The 18,050-nt window shown below is 42.4% G+C and overlaps 1 protein-coding gene across 1 annotated transcript; it reads right to left on the bottom strand.

Annotated features, from left to right (window-relative positions):
* Positions 1–1,673: 1,673 nt before the first annotated feature.
* ubald2 (UBA-like domain containing 2) lies at positions 1,674–17,952 on the bottom strand. Its single transcript, XM_066642559.1, has 3 exons — positions 17,712–17,952; positions 13,478–13,534; positions 1,674–5,833 (listed from the first exon to the last, which is right to left on the bottom strand). The coding sequence occupies exons 1-3, from the start codon at positions 17,829–17,831 to the stop codon at positions 5,462–5,464; spliced, it is 549 nt and encodes a 182-aa protein (XP_066498656.1). The 5' UTR covers positions 17,832–17,952; the 3' UTR covers positions 1,674–5,461.
* Positions 17,953–18,050: the final 98 nt, after the last annotated feature.

Here is an 18,050-nt window from a genome sequence, read left to right as displayed (position 1 = left end):
ACATCCTTTTCAGGTTTGATCATAATAGCTCCCTCTGCTTAATTGTGCAACATGTTTTTGTAAATGATGTACGTTTTCTGGCACGTTCCTTAGTAACCAGGTTACTCTGAGGATCTTAGTTCACATCGGTGCTATGAGTGCTATAATTTTTGATGATGATTAAAAAAACCTTCACGTCTTTGTGGTATTTATTCGTTCTGAGATTAGTGTGTTATTCTCTGAAACTCACAGTGACCTAACAGCTAGCTCCAGCATGAACTACATGTGTGTGACACTAATGTCACAAGTCTATACTTCCCTAATAACACATAGGAACGGCCTTAGTCATCAGGGAGGCCAGTTGTTGACCAGGGATGGCTTGAGGAGGGGTGGCTCTGGGACACCAGACTTCACTGCCTGATGAACCCGGTCACAGGAATCACAGGAATATTGTGGCTGTGGAAGTCGGAAGAGAGTGGCCCTGTGTGAAGCTCCACTGAATTTGGTGTTGGATATTTTACATCTTATCCACAATCTCCTTCTCAGCTCACCCTAAAGAAACCTGAGCCACTGGTGCTTCCATGGTGGGTCGCCCAGAGGAGGGCGATTCCCATGAGTCACCTCACTTCTGATTCAGAGAACCAGGTACATGTGAGAAACTTAAAGTTAAAAAGGCCCCAGCACTGAACTGTGGAGCACTGCAACTTTTTTCTTGATAGTACCACCCATAGGATGAGCTCGAGGGCCATCTGTGATCCACAACTAATCATTCTAGACTGGTACCTGACCTAAATAATGTTCTGCTGGAGAGCTCTACACACTCAGAAAGCATTAATTGGCACCTGTTATTTGAGCTAACAGATGCTTACTTTGAAGAGCATTACACAGAGATCTTAGATTCCATATTAAATCAAGTCAAATGTAAAGCGAAATGAATGAGCAGATAAAGGTGATAGTGGCGAGGTGGAGGAAGAAACCTTGGTGATCAGGAGCCTCCAGAAGACAGACTTTCATCTGTACCCCACGGACAGGAGGGTAGTCATTAACTCACAGGGAGTAGAGAGTTGGCATTCGTTCGGTTTTTACATTTATGGATTATGGAGGATATGAATACTGTCAGAGTGGGGAGAGATCTCACCACAGCAGCCAAACAAAAGGAGAGGACCATCAGGTAAGAGACGAGAGCTCCCTGAAAACCTGGCATCTCCCACTCCACCGTCAACAACTCTACAAGTCAACGAACCTATGGATCTACAGCCTTTTACGTTTTCAGCCTCGACCTAAAGACCGAGTCCCGAACGTTAACTGTGACGCTGGCTGCAGAACTCTGAACTTTCTAAAACACTCACGGTTTAACGAGAGAGAAATGCCTTTTCATTTCTGAAATCTTAGATTGATCTCGTTTGAAGAGGATTCCCTTCAAATAAAAACGATGAGCCGCACGCTCCTCACGATTGAGGTCACCTCCTCGAAGCAGGAAACAAAAGCTGTGTTTTAGTTGTTAAATCATTTATTTGACCTTGATAAAAACCACAATGACCTCAAATGGTTGCAGATCATAGCTTGTTTGTCAAACATTATAAATACAAGTTCCAACAAGTGAAAACAGATGTACAGGAGAGAACAAAGTGATACAAAAGAAGGTTTTAAATATTATTTTTTGGGAAACCCTCAATTAGTAAAACGTCTGGCGGCCGACTTTCATCTGAACAAACTTGCTTTGTGCGCAGGGGCATCTCTGTCACCGAACACCTGGTTTTAAGGCAGAACTCTTAGAGCAGTGATGAATGGCAGTTACTACAACCACACGTTCAGAACTGAAGAAAATATATATCAGAAGTAAAAGAAATAACTCGTGTGTGTGTCTCGTTTTTCTTTTTTTTTTTTTTACAAACTGTTTTTTTTTTTTTTTTTTTTTTTTTACAAACTGTTTCCAGAAAAGTTGGGATTTTTTTTTTGTAAAACACAATAAAAACCATACTCTGCCCACGCCGTTGTAGCAAGTGTAGGTTGAGGCCTGGCACTGTGTTGCTTTTTGTACTTTTCGCTGATTACAACCTGGATGTTCCCTTTTCGTTTTTGGCATGGAGAAATCAATATGCGTTTTTCCTGAGAACAAGATAAAAACGTGGACCTGTGTGACAACAGCATACCTCTAAAATGAACATGGTGAACTGTGCAGAGCGTTACATAGCGTAGCGTGGTACGGCGTTGTGTCTACATCTTTCACAGGAGCATGACGACTTCTCTTGCAGTGCCATCTGAGGGTTTGAAGACCATATATATATATTCAGCACTGAGTTCTGGCCTCTGATACAATCTGATTTCTCTCTTTTTTTTTTTTTTTTTTACAGGATAAAGCTTGGTACATAGTTAAAGACCTCATTTGAGTTGCAATATAGAGAAATCTTGAGTCTTGAGCCAGAACGGTTCTTCGTTTGCAGGACGTTCATTATATATTTTATATTTTCCTGTTTACTGTGGGACATTTGAAAATGATGTAATTTGAATATTCTACAAACAAACATCCCACTCTTATTTTGCCCCGTTCCCAACTTTCAGAGCGTGCTGCATGCAACAATTTCTACATATTCTTAGATTCGCAAAATAAAATCATTTTCACAGTTTCAGAATTTACAAACTACATTTTTAAAATTGCAATTTACAAATAAAATCCCAACTTTTTCAGAAACAGGGCGGGTATCAGCACCTACCGGCTCCACTAGAGGCTGGCTAATTTGAAAAAGGGACAACATAGCGTTAAAAATTGCCCACTTTCTGAGGTAAAGCATTTATCTGCTGCATCACAATCCGTCAGAAACCCTCCGTCACCGTCCGTAAATGGAACAAAAGCACTACCGACAATGCCATCTAATGGGATTCTGGGACTTTCCATTGGGCACTTACAACGGTAGGAGAACCTAATAAAAAAATAACGTAGGTGCTAAGCATCTCTGTGTACACATTATTTTCTTGAATGAACTTGTCACTAAATGCTACTGGAACACAAGCTAAACGCCTGCAACACTGAGCTCCAAAGAGAGTCACGGCACACAATATTCCGAGAAGAAGTCTGGCCTCCTGGTGAGATCAGACCGAGAACAGCGCCACTCGTGTGTCACTGAAACAGTGCGGTGCCACACATCCTCTCCAGGAAATGAGTTCTCTGAGACAGACACACTCTCTCTCTCTCTCTCTAGATTTTTGCCTGTTTCACCATACAACAAAAGCCCCGTTAGCCATCTGCTCCAATACCCACAGAAACAGGTGGTTGACTGATAAACCAAAGACCTCAGCATTTAAATCTGTCCCCACTTAAATACAACAACAGCAACAACAAAGCTTTGTTTAAAACAACAACATTCATTGTACAGCACTGTGCATATGTTAGAGACCAGCAGCCATTGAGGATGAGATATTCGTTTGGACAGTAAACATTATCCACTCGGAACGACATGAAACAACTGGAAAACGTGGTGTGGAAAAGTGTCCCTGCAGATTTCTTTAAAAAGTGAACTAAACTGTAGCCGTTATAAATACATCACATTTAAACGCCGAGGTTTTATCTTCTGTTCAGTAAATCCACATCTGCTTTACACTTTTATTTTGACGGGGAATCGAACCAGTGAATGGTGGGCTCTGACTTTTGAAATGTGCATCAAAAAGGGCTTTTTTTTTTTTTAAACCTGTGTTTCTCTCAGTTCTCAATGGTCCTAAGATTATTGTTATCTCACAAGCTACAACCCCTACTCGGACAGATCTGACCAAACCCAAACGTGCTGGAAGGAATACTCCACATCATACAATGCCTTTAGTGACAGAAGGCCAACAGCTTCCCGTGTGTGAGTTCTGAAAGTGACAAAACCTAGTGGAAGTCAGCTTTAATTCAGCGTTATCCGTGTTTTAGTAGTTTTCAAAGGCGTATTCCTTTGAGAGGTTATTTTCTGAGACACAGTTTACACCTTTAAGAGGTGAGAGCATTGACTGACCTTGTTCCCAATTGTTTGTGTGTTAAAAACCCTGCAAAGCGTTGGTTAGTAGAAAACATCCAGGTGGAGGGGATGGTGCAGAGGTAGGTGCAGTACAGCTTACTTGGCTGGTTGTGTGGCTTAAAGAAATACTCCAGTGACTCTCAGCGTCTGCTTCTATAATAACAGGCTTGATGACCATGAATAATGATGTATTTAGCTGTATTTCGTTCAATTTCAGGGAGTTCTCTTATATCTCTTCCATTTTAAATCATTTCTACTGTGGTTTCAATCTTGTAATTCAGCCACTGATATAAAACATTGTATTTACACTATTCCTCTACCACATTTTGGCTTCTTTTGGAAGTGACTGAACTCAACAGGGCCATGTGTGACCTTTCTCTCCACGGCAATCCCTCGCCAGTCCCAGATCACGGTGGGGCAAACACACTGGAGTATTCCTTTAGGCTTAGATGGATGTGGACCTTTGCTGGCTACTTCCCGGCTTCAGCTCTAGCCTTTAACCGTCTCATAAAATGGAACACAATTTCTGCAGAAGCGTAGCAGTTTGTTTGAAGGCGAAAGAGGAAAATGGAATACACAAAACCATCAGTGTCACGTGACCAGACATAAACAGCTAAAAAAAAACCAGCATCCGCACGGTGGACACAGTCATCCAAGTGACAATTTGGAACAGTAATTCAACATTTAAAAAAAAAGGAAAAGAAAACACTCATGGAACCTCAGCGGGACACGGAAAAGGTGTCCTGTGGATTTCAAAATTATTGCAGATTTTTATAAAGTTTTCACTCGTTTGTGCTGATTTCCTTGGACTGCACACGGTCCTCAAGGATTTGTCTCACAGAGGAACAGGAGGAGGGATAGTGTTCCTAAAGAATTTGTGTGAATTTTCTAAAAATACAGCTTCTTTAAACACAATCTTTCCTCGGAGCCGTGGAGGAGCAGAGCGTAATCACCGTTGTGTGTCCAGTAAGCCTTCGATGCTTTGCGAGCTGCTTTATTGCGAGTGCTTGTCGTCGGTGCAGTGCTACGGAGGGGGGGGGGGGGGGGGGCGAGGATCTCCGAAAGTAGTCAAAAGACGAACACACATCCTTGTCTTTCTCATTCCTGCTTTGCTCCAGATGATTCCGTGGCAAAAATAAAATAAAATCTCATTTCCCAACCGTGAAGCCAATGCCCCCAAATCCAAGTCTTTCGCTTCTTTGATTTGTCTTAGTGGTTCTTCCTAGGCTTAGACAGTTATTACATTAAGAATTGGAAGAAAAAGAAAACAGACAGAGAAAAGATTGTTCATATTAAGAAGGGGGAAGAAAAATAAAGAAAAAGTACCTTGTCTCTGTCCCCTGGCCATCGGCAGCCATTTTAAAAAAGACCCTCTTTAAAACCTACCCCTCCCTGTGCCCCAGTGCAGCTCTCAGTAACCTGCCTTTTTCTAAAACCCTTGAAACCCCTTGCCCTTCCCAACCCATTGACCCCCAGCAGCGCCACGAGTCTCATCTCTGGCCGTGGAGGGCTGAAATGACCGGAGTTTGCTGGGTGCTGCCGGGCTGGGAGACAGGTGGCCACATGGGTGGCTGATGCGTGTGTTGGTGGTGGTGATGATGGTGATGGTGGTGGTGATGGTGCGTGTGGTGGCCCGTGGGCGAGGAGGGGGGCAGCCAGGCAGGCTGGTGGCTGGGCGGTGACGACGCCCAGAAAGAGCTGAAGCCTGGCGTGGACGCCGGAGGAGGGGAGCAGGCCATGGGGACCTGAGCCGGACCGCTGCTCCCTGCGCTCGTGCACTCGGATGCCCGCATCTTGGAGAACATGGTGATAGCGTCTGGGAAGTTGGGCGGCGTGGCTGGAGTGTTGCGTGGAGTGCACATCTGAAATGAAAGAACAAACAACATTTAGGCAACACTGCTTTCATTACACGATTCTCACAAGTCCAGGCAAGATCTTGTTAAAAAAAAAACATCTGGAGACCATTTCTTGCACTTTAGGGCTCGACTAATAAATTCTCTGCGAGCAGAACCCTTCAAAACACGCCCCCCGAATAACTCTATATTACAGAGACTGGGCGATACGACTGCAAACCAATATCACGATTAACTCAAATATTTTTCTTTGATGACGATTGTCCACATTGTTCACAATCAAGGCTTGCATTTTAAATAAAGTGTATATATACACAGGGGTTAGACGATGAAAGTGAAACACCTGTCATTGTAGTGTGGGAGGTTTCAGGGCTAAATTGGAGCAGCCTGGTGGACAATCTTCATTAACTCCACACTGCACCAGTAAGACCATGTGCATCCAATGGTTCAAACACTGTGTCCTGAAGGCGGTGCCGTGTATCAGGACGACAACGCACCAACACACACAGCGAGACTGGTGAAAGACTGGTTTGATGAACATGAAAGTGAAGTTGAACATCTCCCATGGCCTGCACAGTCACCAGATCTAAATATTATTGAGCCACTTTGGGGTGTTTTGGAGGAGCGAGTCAGGAAACGTTTTCCTCCACCAGCATCACGTAGAGACCTGGCCACTATCCTGCAAGAAGAATGGCTTCAAATCCCTCTGACCACTGTGCAGGACTTGTGTATGTCATTCCCAAGACCAACTGACGCTGTATCGGCCGCAATAGGAGGACCTACACCACACTAATACATTACTGTGGTCTAAAACCAGGTGTTTCACTTTCATTGTCCAACCCCTGTACCTTGCTACTGTAAATACGTATGTACAGGGGGTCCTCGACTTGCGACATTGATCCGTTCCTACGTCGCGTCGTAAACCGATTTTCTGTGTAAGTCGGAACATACGTACATACTGTACGTAAATAACATACTGTAAGCACTTATCCTCCTCCTAACACCTATCCTCCTCGGTCCGTAGCCACGCAACCGTGTATTCTTCCACCGCGCACACCAAACAGGAAGTTCACGTTACGACGCTTACTACGCAAAACCACTTAAGTCGAAACAAGGCTTTATACAGTAAATGGGAGACGTGTCGTAACCACGAAACATCGTGACGTAACCCGAGGACCTCCTGTACATTGGTATGTTTTTTTCTAATGTTGCTGGGAGCTTGTCAGTCACTTCATATTTGGTGACGTGATTGTGTTGAGACGTGATATTAATTCTGGCTGCTGAAACTTTTTTTTGTTTCTTCTTTAAAAAAAAAAAAAAAAAAAAAAAAAAAAAAAATGTTGACTTCTTTGTGCTCAGGAACATCTTCACAGAAGTCAAAACATGTCTAAAAGGTCAGACACAGCATTTTTTGGCCTTGCTGTTAAAGCTCTCCTCCATGGGGCAGGTTCATGTGACGACAGTGCGGTCGTGTGGCTTTAAAGGGACAGTTTTAATTCATTTTTGATGAATGAATTGTTCAGCCCTACTATATCCCCCCCCTAAGCGCTCAAATACCTTGTCCTCAAAAGACAATCAAGGCTTTTCATTTGGCATTTTGCAATCTGTTGGAACGACTGCATACATTTTTGTTGATAAGACTCATGTTCGTTATCGTAAGTAAAGCCAATGACTGGAAAGACTTGGAACGGACTCGGTGGCAGTCTGAGAGAGCGGTTTAATCATGACTCTACACATTTATCAATACGTGTAAAAAAAAGGAGGATGCATTCAAACAAACTTTGGTTAAAAATGAAACGAGTCATAGAGTCAATTACGATTCGTTTGATTATAATAAAAAGCCATAACAGCGTTAGTAGACTCCTAGTAGACTCCAGACTGATATTTCTCTTTCTGTAAACATCCTCCACGTCTCGTTTTCACTGTTTTCTCAGACAGACATGCAGTGATTTGGAGGAGTAGATTCCAATTCCTGATTCCTAGTGTTTCTGTCGACAGAATCAACTGCTGGATGCTATATAAACTTTGGTTAAAATAAAATAAAGTCAGAGATAAATAGACAGAATTGGGATTAAAAGTGCACTCTCTACCAAGTTAAACCCAGTTGCTTCCCAGCTTTCAAACCACTGGCCAAGAGCTGACCCCAACTCCCAGCTCCTTTGGGAGTCTAATTCTCATCACTACTATTATTACGTGCATCAGCCAATCAGCAATTAACGTGACTTTCATTCCGTCTGACTTGGTCCTTGAGAAAGAGATTGGGGTGTCTAACCCTAACCCTAACCCTACGGTCTCCACCGACCTCCTGAACACACCTCAACATTTGTGGGTTCCTACTCAACCCCAAATGAGCCAAGTGCATGTGCCAGAGTGTTTCATTTTCATAGGGAAACAATGACTGATGAGACAGGGCTTTTTATTCACTTTAACCAGCCCTGCTCATTTACACGGTACCGACTACTGTACGCTCAGTAACTCACTCCTACTGCTCCTTCTGCAGCGTTTTGCTTGGGTGGTAAACAGAGGAAAGTGTGGCCCCTTTTGAGTCTTGGTTCCTCTCAAGGTTTTTCCCCCTGCCACTGCAGCCTTGGCTTGTGGCTTGGGCCCTGAGTAAAGCTGCTTTTCACAGCACCAGTTGTAAAAATAAAACTGAATTCAACTGCCGGTAGATTTCCATCGTTAAAGTCTGTATTATCTAACAAGGTTTTAAAAAAATAAATAAATAACCCTGAATTATATTACACCAATTCATGTCCAACCCAGTGTTTGAGGAAGACATTGACATGTCAAAAAGTTGCACAACCAGCAAACAATGTTCCTATTTTTTTTCTGTACTCATAACCTGTTTCCCCACATTTAATAAAACACAATTGCTGACACCACAGTACACACCCATCCTCTGTTCATGTTGCCATGGCTTAATCGGGTTATAATCTTAATCACAACACTATCGTGAATAAGATAATATTGTGTGTTTGAGAACATTGCTAGTGTTGATTACCTGGTAACTATCTGATTCATCTTATTAAAACAAGACCGGGCAAGTCCAGTTATCATCGGCTGCACTGCAAACAAGAATTAACACAGTACTAAAAATGTCGGAATAAAATTTCACACCTTGCCCCTACCACTTAGCCCTACACTTCCTTTTTTTTTTTGCCTGAAGCTAGAGACTCTCAATCCCTTAAGATACAGGGGTATGACGTATTGTCAGGGCTACCCTGGCCCTTGAAACAGAGATATTTCACAGGAACACTCTGAATGGTTATGAATGCCTTGTGTGATGGCACAAGTGACCAGAGAAACCAACAAATATAGGCATTTTCTCTTTTAAATACCAGGATAATCAATGTATCATTTTACTTTAATGTAAAATCATTTAATGTATGATCATTCATTATCTCTAAGCGCTTATCCAGTTCAGTGTTGCGGTGGGTCCAGGGTCTTCCTGGAATACACCCTGGAGGGGGCGCCAGTCCTTCACAGGGCGACACACACTCACACCTACGGACACTTTTGGGTCGCCAATCCACCTACCAACGTGTGTTTTTGGAGGAAACTCCTCACAGACAGTCACCCGAAGGAAACCCATGCAGACACAGGGAAAACACACCACACTTCTCACAGACAGTCACCCGGAGGAAACCCACACAGACACAGAGAGAACACACCACACTCCTCACAGACAGTCACCCGGAGGAAACCCACACAGACACAGGGAGAACACACCACACTCCTCACAGACAGTCATCCGGAGGAAACCCACACAGACACAGGGAGAACACACCACACTCCTCACAGACAGTCACCCGGAGGAAACCCACACAGACACAGAGAGAACACACCACACTCCTCACAGACAGTCACCCGGAGGAAACCCACACAGACACAGGGAGAACACACCACACTCCTCACAGACAGTCACCCGGAGGAAACCCACGCAGACACAGGGAGAACACACCACACTCCTCACAGACAGTCACCCGGAGGAAACCCACGCAGACACAGGGAGAACACACCACACTCCTCACAGACAGTCACCCGGAGCGGGAATCGAACCCACAACCTCCAGGTCAACATACTGTAAGCACTGATCCTATCCTAACACCTATCCTCCTCGGTCCTGAGCCGTGTAACCGTGTATTCTTCCGCCGCGCAGTGCACACCAAACACGAAGTTCACGTTACGACGTTTACGACACAAAACTACTTAAGTCGAAACAAGGCTTTATACAGTAAATGGGAGATGTGTCGTAACCACGAAACATCGTAACTCGGGACTGACGTAACCCGAGGACCTCCTGTATATTGAACAAAGGCATTTGTATTGTGTTACTTATGTGTAATAAGTAAATATCATCATCATCATCATCATTTTCTTCTCCGCTTCTCCATTTCAGGGTCGCGGTATAAGTAAATATGAATAATTAAATAATAATTAAACATTAATGCCTAACAGTAATAAGTACAGTTAAAGCAGGTTACTTTCTCCATGGGTGTTTAATTCTTGGTCATGGCACGGCTACATTACTGACACCTAGTGACCTGGATGTGTCAGATATCCAGTGCTAAATCTTAAAAACATGGCCACTCCAAAGTGGATGCCTGCTCTATGAACCACAAACTGGTTCCTTTAGAGACTACAAATTTAAAGCTTAATCTCATTTGCACTTCATAGAAAAAGAAATAAACAACCACTTTCACCTAATGTTCTTTGCTAAATTCTGTTAGTAAACATTACTTATTGCTCATTTAATTCAAACGAAAACAAACAAAAAGAAAAAATAAACCTGCTGCCATTTTGTGAAGGCCAGATACAAATCACAGAATCTGTAACAGCAAACAAAGCCAGCTCCCAACCGCACCGATCCAAAACAATCCCAGCTCAAGGAGTGGAAATGTACTGCGTTGTCTGGCACACAGTGGAGTGTTTTCAGTCGGAGCCTTCTTTTTTCTTTTTTTTTCCTGGAGCAGTTACAGCATTGTGTACCTGACCTAGCATAAACATGACTAGCAGACAGCCTCTCAGAGGAGGCTTTTAAGAGTAAGGGGTCTGTCTCTCTCAGAGGAGCTGGGCCCAGCCTTGGGGGAGCATGCCTGGGATAATAACAGCCCCTGTGTTAGCTGAGGAGCGACTCAGGGGGCGGAGAGTAAAAGAGAACAGAGTTAAGCAAGTTCTTCTGAAGGGATATGAGTCCAGACATGTGACTCAAGGCCCCAGTGGCAGACTGCTCAGGTTACGGTGACACACACACACACACACACACACAAGCTGCAACCAAAACAAAAGACCACACCACGATGTCTATCATTCACAAATGTACTTCCACTTCCTCTAGGAGTGTGTGTTACAACTGTAGTTTGAAAAGTCACATCAACTTAAAACTTAAGTGTGTGTGCGCGCGAGTGGCTGGATGAGTGTGACCTTCAGTTCAGGGTGGTTTCCTTTATGTAAAATACATAAAACAGCAAAAAAAACCTAAGCTAATTAAGATTGTACATGTGTTTATGACCACGATTCAGTTTGGTCTCTGTTCTATGTACGGCGTGCTGTTGTTAAGTTATTTCAGTGTTAAACCAATTTTGAAATGTCGAAAAGACATAATAATAACACATTTTTATTTGGAAAAGTGCCATTCAAGAGACCCAAGGACACCGTGCAATAGATAGATGTAGTACATACACAGCCACATAGACATATCATCATCCGTATGCTAGTTTAAAAAGATGAGTTTAAGTCTGGTTTTAAAAACACCTACAGATGAACAAGCTCGCAGTTCCACAGCTTTGGACCCACCACACAAAACGCTCCACTTCCAATGGTTCTTAGCTTAAAATGTAGGGCCTCAAGCAAATGGTGGCTTGAGGACCGAAGAGTGCGCAGTGTATCGTGTGTTAATCACGAAACCAGAAGTGGTTGTAACTGAAAACAGAAACGAATGTGAGATGGTGGGGCTGTTTATTTAATGACTATAATCATGAAACACTGATGTTAACATCTAGTAAAATACGATGCAGATACTTTTCTTAATTAAGAGCCAGCAGCAGTTTACACTTTGGAAGAAGCACATTTTCGGCTTACGGATGCGGAGAACGGCTACTTACTGAGGCTCATTTGGCTAAACGGCCTTACTGAAACAATGCTAGCCCTAATTTATTACCAGCAATGACACCTTAAATCAACACGAGTGTATTTCTCAACACACAGCACTGGCTGGTGCACTGCTGTATCACTACCCTGACACAAAAGCGCTACACTCACCCCACCAATCAGTTCTTGTGATGCCTTGCATGGCTCCACCTCCCTGCCTCTGGCTGCATGATGTAATGGCTGCACCCAAAATAAAAACAAACCAACCCATCACCCTCCCTGCCCCCACTAACAAACGTGCACACACTCTCTCTCTCTCTTTTACACACACACTTCCTGCCACTGTCTTGCTCAAGCATGCTCCTCCCAGTACAGCAAACATGCACGTACACCCAAGAGGAAGACTGGGGGGGGGGGTTAATATTATTTAAAGAAAAGAAGAAAAAAACCACTGGCACAGTCAAACAGATGTTCAAAGAGGGGGTAGTGCGCATTGTGTGCATTCTCTCTTTCATTCGGTTAAAACAGGAATTTCTAGTGAACGTATAGAGGCAGGAAGCAGGGAGCATGGCAGTCACTCTCTCAGCGTGCTGTGATCAAAGAGCGGCAAATCAACAGAGAACATCTGTAAATACCAGGGAGTATTCCACAAAGCAGGAATTCTGCAGTTCAGCCACATAACGTCCACCCAAAGTCAAGCCTGTCTAATTAGACAAAGAACCGAGGGACGATCCTATTGGACAGTCCTCAACCCTGAGGTACACAGGCAGCAGTAGAGAATGTGTACCTCGTAACTTGAAAGAACATCTCTCTCGTGTGTTACTCTCGGCACATCACAGGCATCACTTGAACTTTCAAAACCATGGGCGACTGCATGCTTAATGTAAACATCATCAATCGTAGCAGCTGATGTCACCGTTACGCTGCTCTGCATTTCAACAAGGAGCCGACTGAGTGAATACAACCATTACCCTACATTTCAGCTAAACTCTCATTTAAAGTGTTGGGTTTAAAAACAAGAACTTAAGTGCTTTTACGTTGTATGTTCAATATCTTATTTGTAAAGAAATGGCATTTTAAAAGTGGAACGCTACACTGCTGTATCCTCTGATAGCAGTTTGTGAACACGGCGTTGTTCATGATTCATAACTTAATATTATATACATTATATAAGCTTTTTTACCCAGTTTTTATTTTTATTTAAAAGTGATAACTAAGTCTAAGTCTAAAAAAAAGGAATCCAGGAGAATGACACAGAACTTCTGGGTTTTAAAAGGTTAACAGAAGACTAACACCAGACAAGGAAATAAATGGGGGAGGGGAAAAAATACAATAGCAATATTACACTATACTTTTCTTGAGAACTAACAAACAGAATTTCACTGTGCCGTGTACAAAAAGAAATACAGCTTCTATTCTACATTTTATTTTCTTAAATACAGTCAAGTTCTTTGGCACGGTCTGGCAAACATTTTGCCAATTGGCCCGTGGATAACAATGAAAGGATGCTGAATTTGGACTTGGTATTAAACCTCTTTTCCTGATCACTGCAAATGCACTTACCATCTGGTGATGGTGACTGGGGATGTTCGCCTCCTGGAAAAAGGAGCTTAGTGCAGTCTGTGGGGAGAGAACAAGAGATGGAGACTGAGATCAGACAGGAAACTGTGTGTTAAATCACATCAGCAGAGGAACTTGAGATCGCAAACTCTTCATCGAGACTGGAAAAAAAACGTTTCACGTTGTGCCTCTTCTTCTCCCTGTTTCTGATCTGTGGAACAGTCGGGAAACAGATCACATGACCACGGGGTTAAAGCTGCTTTCTGACCAGCTAGAGAGGCTTAGACTTTCAAGAGCAAGCTAAACATCAAAAAAATCATTAAATGAAGTACAGATAATTCAGTGATTATTTTAACCACAGGCTTTAAAAGTGAGCATGTGACAAAACGTTTCAGGTGCTAACCATATAGATTTAAAAGACTAAAAGAAAAAAAAAAAAGACTAATTACAGAGGAGCTGAAAGCAGTATACAGCAACTACTTAGTAATGAGTGACTAGACGTCATGCAGCAATAATCATACATCTATAAACAGGCTTTCTGTTTCTCTCTCTCTGCTCGTGGCAGAAAACTATCTGGAGGTGCTTTGACAGCAGAAACATTGATAATCATAAAAAAGAAGGTAATATTGATTATATTTGCTCACTTAAGATGGAACTGACTCATTTTTGAGACCGCAGCTGCGCTCCCCACCCCAACAAACATACCCTTCCACCTTAAAAGACAAAGAGCTTCTGAATGTAAACAAACCGGAGAGAACAGCAGTTGCCCAGAATCGTCAACACTGCCTTTAAAGATTGGCCAATGAATGTAGTAGCAGTCATTTTTTAATAAAAACAACATTTTTATTAGAAGGAAATCTAGCTGCGATTTGGAGTATCTTAGGACATCATCTTAGACGTGTTCTGTGAATTTTGTTATCCAAAAAATAGCACTTCTGTTATTGATTTTCCAGCTTCTTCAAATATTACAGAAAAGGAAATACGGTTATTTAACATAAGCAAGTTTAATAACAGCAGTTAGCCCCAGCCCTAAAGTATTTTTGAGGTAAATAGTGACTTTCAGCAACACACTAGAATGTTCCAGGACTTTGGTTGACGCTCCAAGTCAGACACAAGCAAGACAATCCTTCTGTTTGTCCCTGAAAACCTCAACAGCAGTGATGCTGCTCTTATACCCAACTGAGGATCTAAAAGCAACACTGGTCTTAAAGTATTGCCTGACAAGTGAATGCTTAGCTTTCTCTCCTGAAATGTCCTCCTTTGCCAACACTTCCTGCAGCGTATAGTGTGTATTTGTCTCTCCATCCCCCGACAGTCCCCTTCCCCCAACCCCATGTGCTAACCCTCTCTCGTTGTTTGACAACAGAAGTGGCTAGCACAGGAATGTCTGCTGCTTGACGTGACACACATATCAACGCGAACGCGCAAAAACTGCTATTGTCTCACACTGACAGAACCAAAGAGCTTCTTTGTCATCAAATCTTTTCTCTCCTCTGCCCCGGTTCACCCCAAAAGGCAGGTTTGTTTATGGGAATTGTTCTCATTCGAGTGCTAGTCTACAGCTCATTTCCTATAACCATACGCAGCTACGCAAACACAAGGGGCTCAGGGTCACAACAGCTTTAAAATGTCTCCTACCAGTGAAGTACAGGACAGTGAAGTATTTCTAACAGCAACAAATGTGAAAGGACAAACGTGGCAAAAGCCATCATGTAGAAACCTGCCACTGAAGTGAGTACAGACCCAGGAATGTTGTGGAAATATTATAAAAGCATAATGGTTATTAACAGAAATCTGTGAAAGACGTGTTTATAAAAAGTGTGAATTATTATTATTATTATTATTATTAAGTCCCTGCTTTGAGATACACAAATACCAATCTGTATATTTTAACACAGAATATGTTAATGGTAATCTCTATAATTACATATTCCCATACTTTAAACAAACAGAAATCACACGAGAGAGAAGTGTTCTTTCTATTACACTTTCATTTTTGAAAACATGCCTTGAGCATCTTTATTGAACGTAATGCAGAATTGTGAAAGCAGTTTGAAGTAATTACACGTGTAGACCATTTGTCATATTCCAAATATCCCACAAATCTATAACAATTCGTTTGTCCTGAAGAGAAAGAAGCCAGTTGTGTACATTGGATTGGGGATTACTAACCTCCTAAGTACACTAATTCGGGCAGAGTGTAAACATGCTATAAACATGCTATTAACTTTCACGGCTTTCAAGCCTATTGTTTCTAGGTTGGACTAATGCAATGACAATCATCTAAATAATCTACAGTTAGTTCGGAAAGTCACAGCTAGAGTTCCTACATGAACTTGACATTATCAGACCTACACTGACTGCCAGTCAAATCCCAAACTGGTTCCAAATGTCTGTTACTGACATATAAATGGCCTCACACCTTGAGATAATTTATTTTGCATTATGAACCATTTTGCCTACACACAATGTACTTGCTGCCTGTTTATTGGGCGAAATCTACCACCGTGGATAAAGCCTTTTCATATTGAACTCTCAAGCTTTGGAATAACCTTCCAGTCAGTGTTCAGGACTCCTTTCTGAGAGTCCTTTTACACCAGCTTTAAAAACGCCCAATATATGAATTAATATTGAATTGAAAACCATTCAAATTCATGCATTCATTGTCACCATTGTCGTATCTAAGAAAGACAGACATATTTACTGCAATAAACCACCTGGTCACGTTAAAATTCCTTCACCAGACTGGTCATCAGTGTGTTTAACTGGGCTCTGTGTAGGGAACGAGAGAAGACACTGAGCTAAGCTGCTACCCTTTCCACAGTGATCTGGATTTCAAACAGGATCAGCCATTAACTGATGTGGTCTGAGAATATAAACATGAAGCAGCCATGTTCTCTTGGCCGAGTGCTGGTAAAAGGCGGGGTTTACTTCCTTCTCTCTTTGATAACTTTCACAATATGTGGTTAAACTGAGAATGTTCCAAATAACAGTCAGACAACCACAGTTAAGTGTTAGGAAACTACACCTAATGCAGGTCATAAGAGACAGTTAGGTGTGTTTATAACAGACCTGGCTAACTACTAATATTTAGGTGTAAAAACGAAATGTAACAGGTTTTCAGAAACGTGTTGGTTTTGACAGACCTAACACTTTATGATAAACAAAGATATATTAAAAAACGAAACGTCATAATATGAGAAAATGGTACCAAGCAACCCCTCTTTGTATGTCGAAATCAAAAGGGCATTATTAACGAGACAGGAAACCAGTGAAATACAGTGTTTCGAGGCTCTTAAGACCCCTGTTAATTTTTTAACACACTGTCTGTAACTCGTAACACCCGCCCGACAACCACCAACAAAGCGTGTACTGTGAATATACGCTAACCGTCTAACTGCAGTTGTAGCCACCGCCTGATTCATGTCTCTTTGGTGGATGTAAACACAAAAGCTTCCACTGTACTGTAACACTCACAACAATAGAGGAACACAAAACGCTCCTACTGTGACGTCACAGTAAACACACTAAAACGGTTTTATTACACATTGTTTTGGTTTTCACGTATTTACGCGTACGTCCTTTATAAATAACCGAAACGAATGAATGAACAAGTAAATAAATAAATAACAAATGCGACTGTACACCGCCTCGCTGTCCTCCTCGATCGATTTAAACGGTTAAAACCAGAGGAAGCTAAGCGTTTCTGAAATAAAACGGTGAAATCTCGCGAACTAACTTTGACTAATGACTACGGATACATCGCACACGAGCCGAAACTAAACTAAATTAATTATAAACGTAAACGTGTTCAAGTTTCATTTAGATCCAAACGGACTTTGTAAACCGACTCCTGAACACATCTTCCGGATTAGCCTCAAATACGTTACATACGCATGCCTACATTTTAAAGATGTTACACGTGTAACGAGAAAAGAGAAAGAGCCAGGTCCGATTTTCCTGGTGTTTTAACGTTTTTTTGCAGTAACAAATGGACAGATACAAACCACAGGAATTACAGAGGTGGCAAAAGTAGCGACAAAGTTAAATTAAAAATAATCCCCAGGATTTCAGTCTCACTACCGGCTTCCCTAATCCCCCCCAACTAGCCTCAGGGGTGTCAAGGCAGTTGAAACGAAATACTGGGAAGAATTTCTAACTCTGGTTAAACTCTGGACCCGAATCTGCCACCTCTGTAGCAATGTACAGAGCCGTTATAAACAGCTAAGGGAGCTACCTCGAACTGCCAATGCGCCGCTTGGAGAAGCTGTTTCGCCTGATCAGCGGCGCAACCCGCGGTCAAAACAAACTGGTTAATCATCACTTGGTGCCTGAGTTCGTCCATATTCACCGACATGGCCGCTTTTCACACTTCCAGCACCGTGAGCGTTAAAGCCGCCGCCGAAGAAACTAAGTTTTTTCGAAGCGAATACTTGGCTTGGCCTGGCCTCCCCTTCCCTTCCACTTCTACTTCTCGGCTCTTTGCCTTCACTAACAACAAATATTTTATGTCATCACTAACAACAAGCCAACTCGGCCTCTGATTGGACGGGAGGCCAAAGGAAATACTACATAA

Source organism: Hoplias malabaricus, chromosome 13, assembly GCF_029633855.1.
Source record: "Hoplias malabaricus isolate fHopMal1 chromosome 13, fHopMal1.hap1, whole genome shotgun sequence".
Taxonomy (NCBI): Eukaryota; Metazoa; Chordata; class Actinopteri; order Characiformes; family Erythrinidae; genus Hoplias; species Hoplias malabaricus.
Note: the sequence above shows the minus strand (reverse complement) of the source record. Positions and strands in the feature narration are given on the sequence as shown.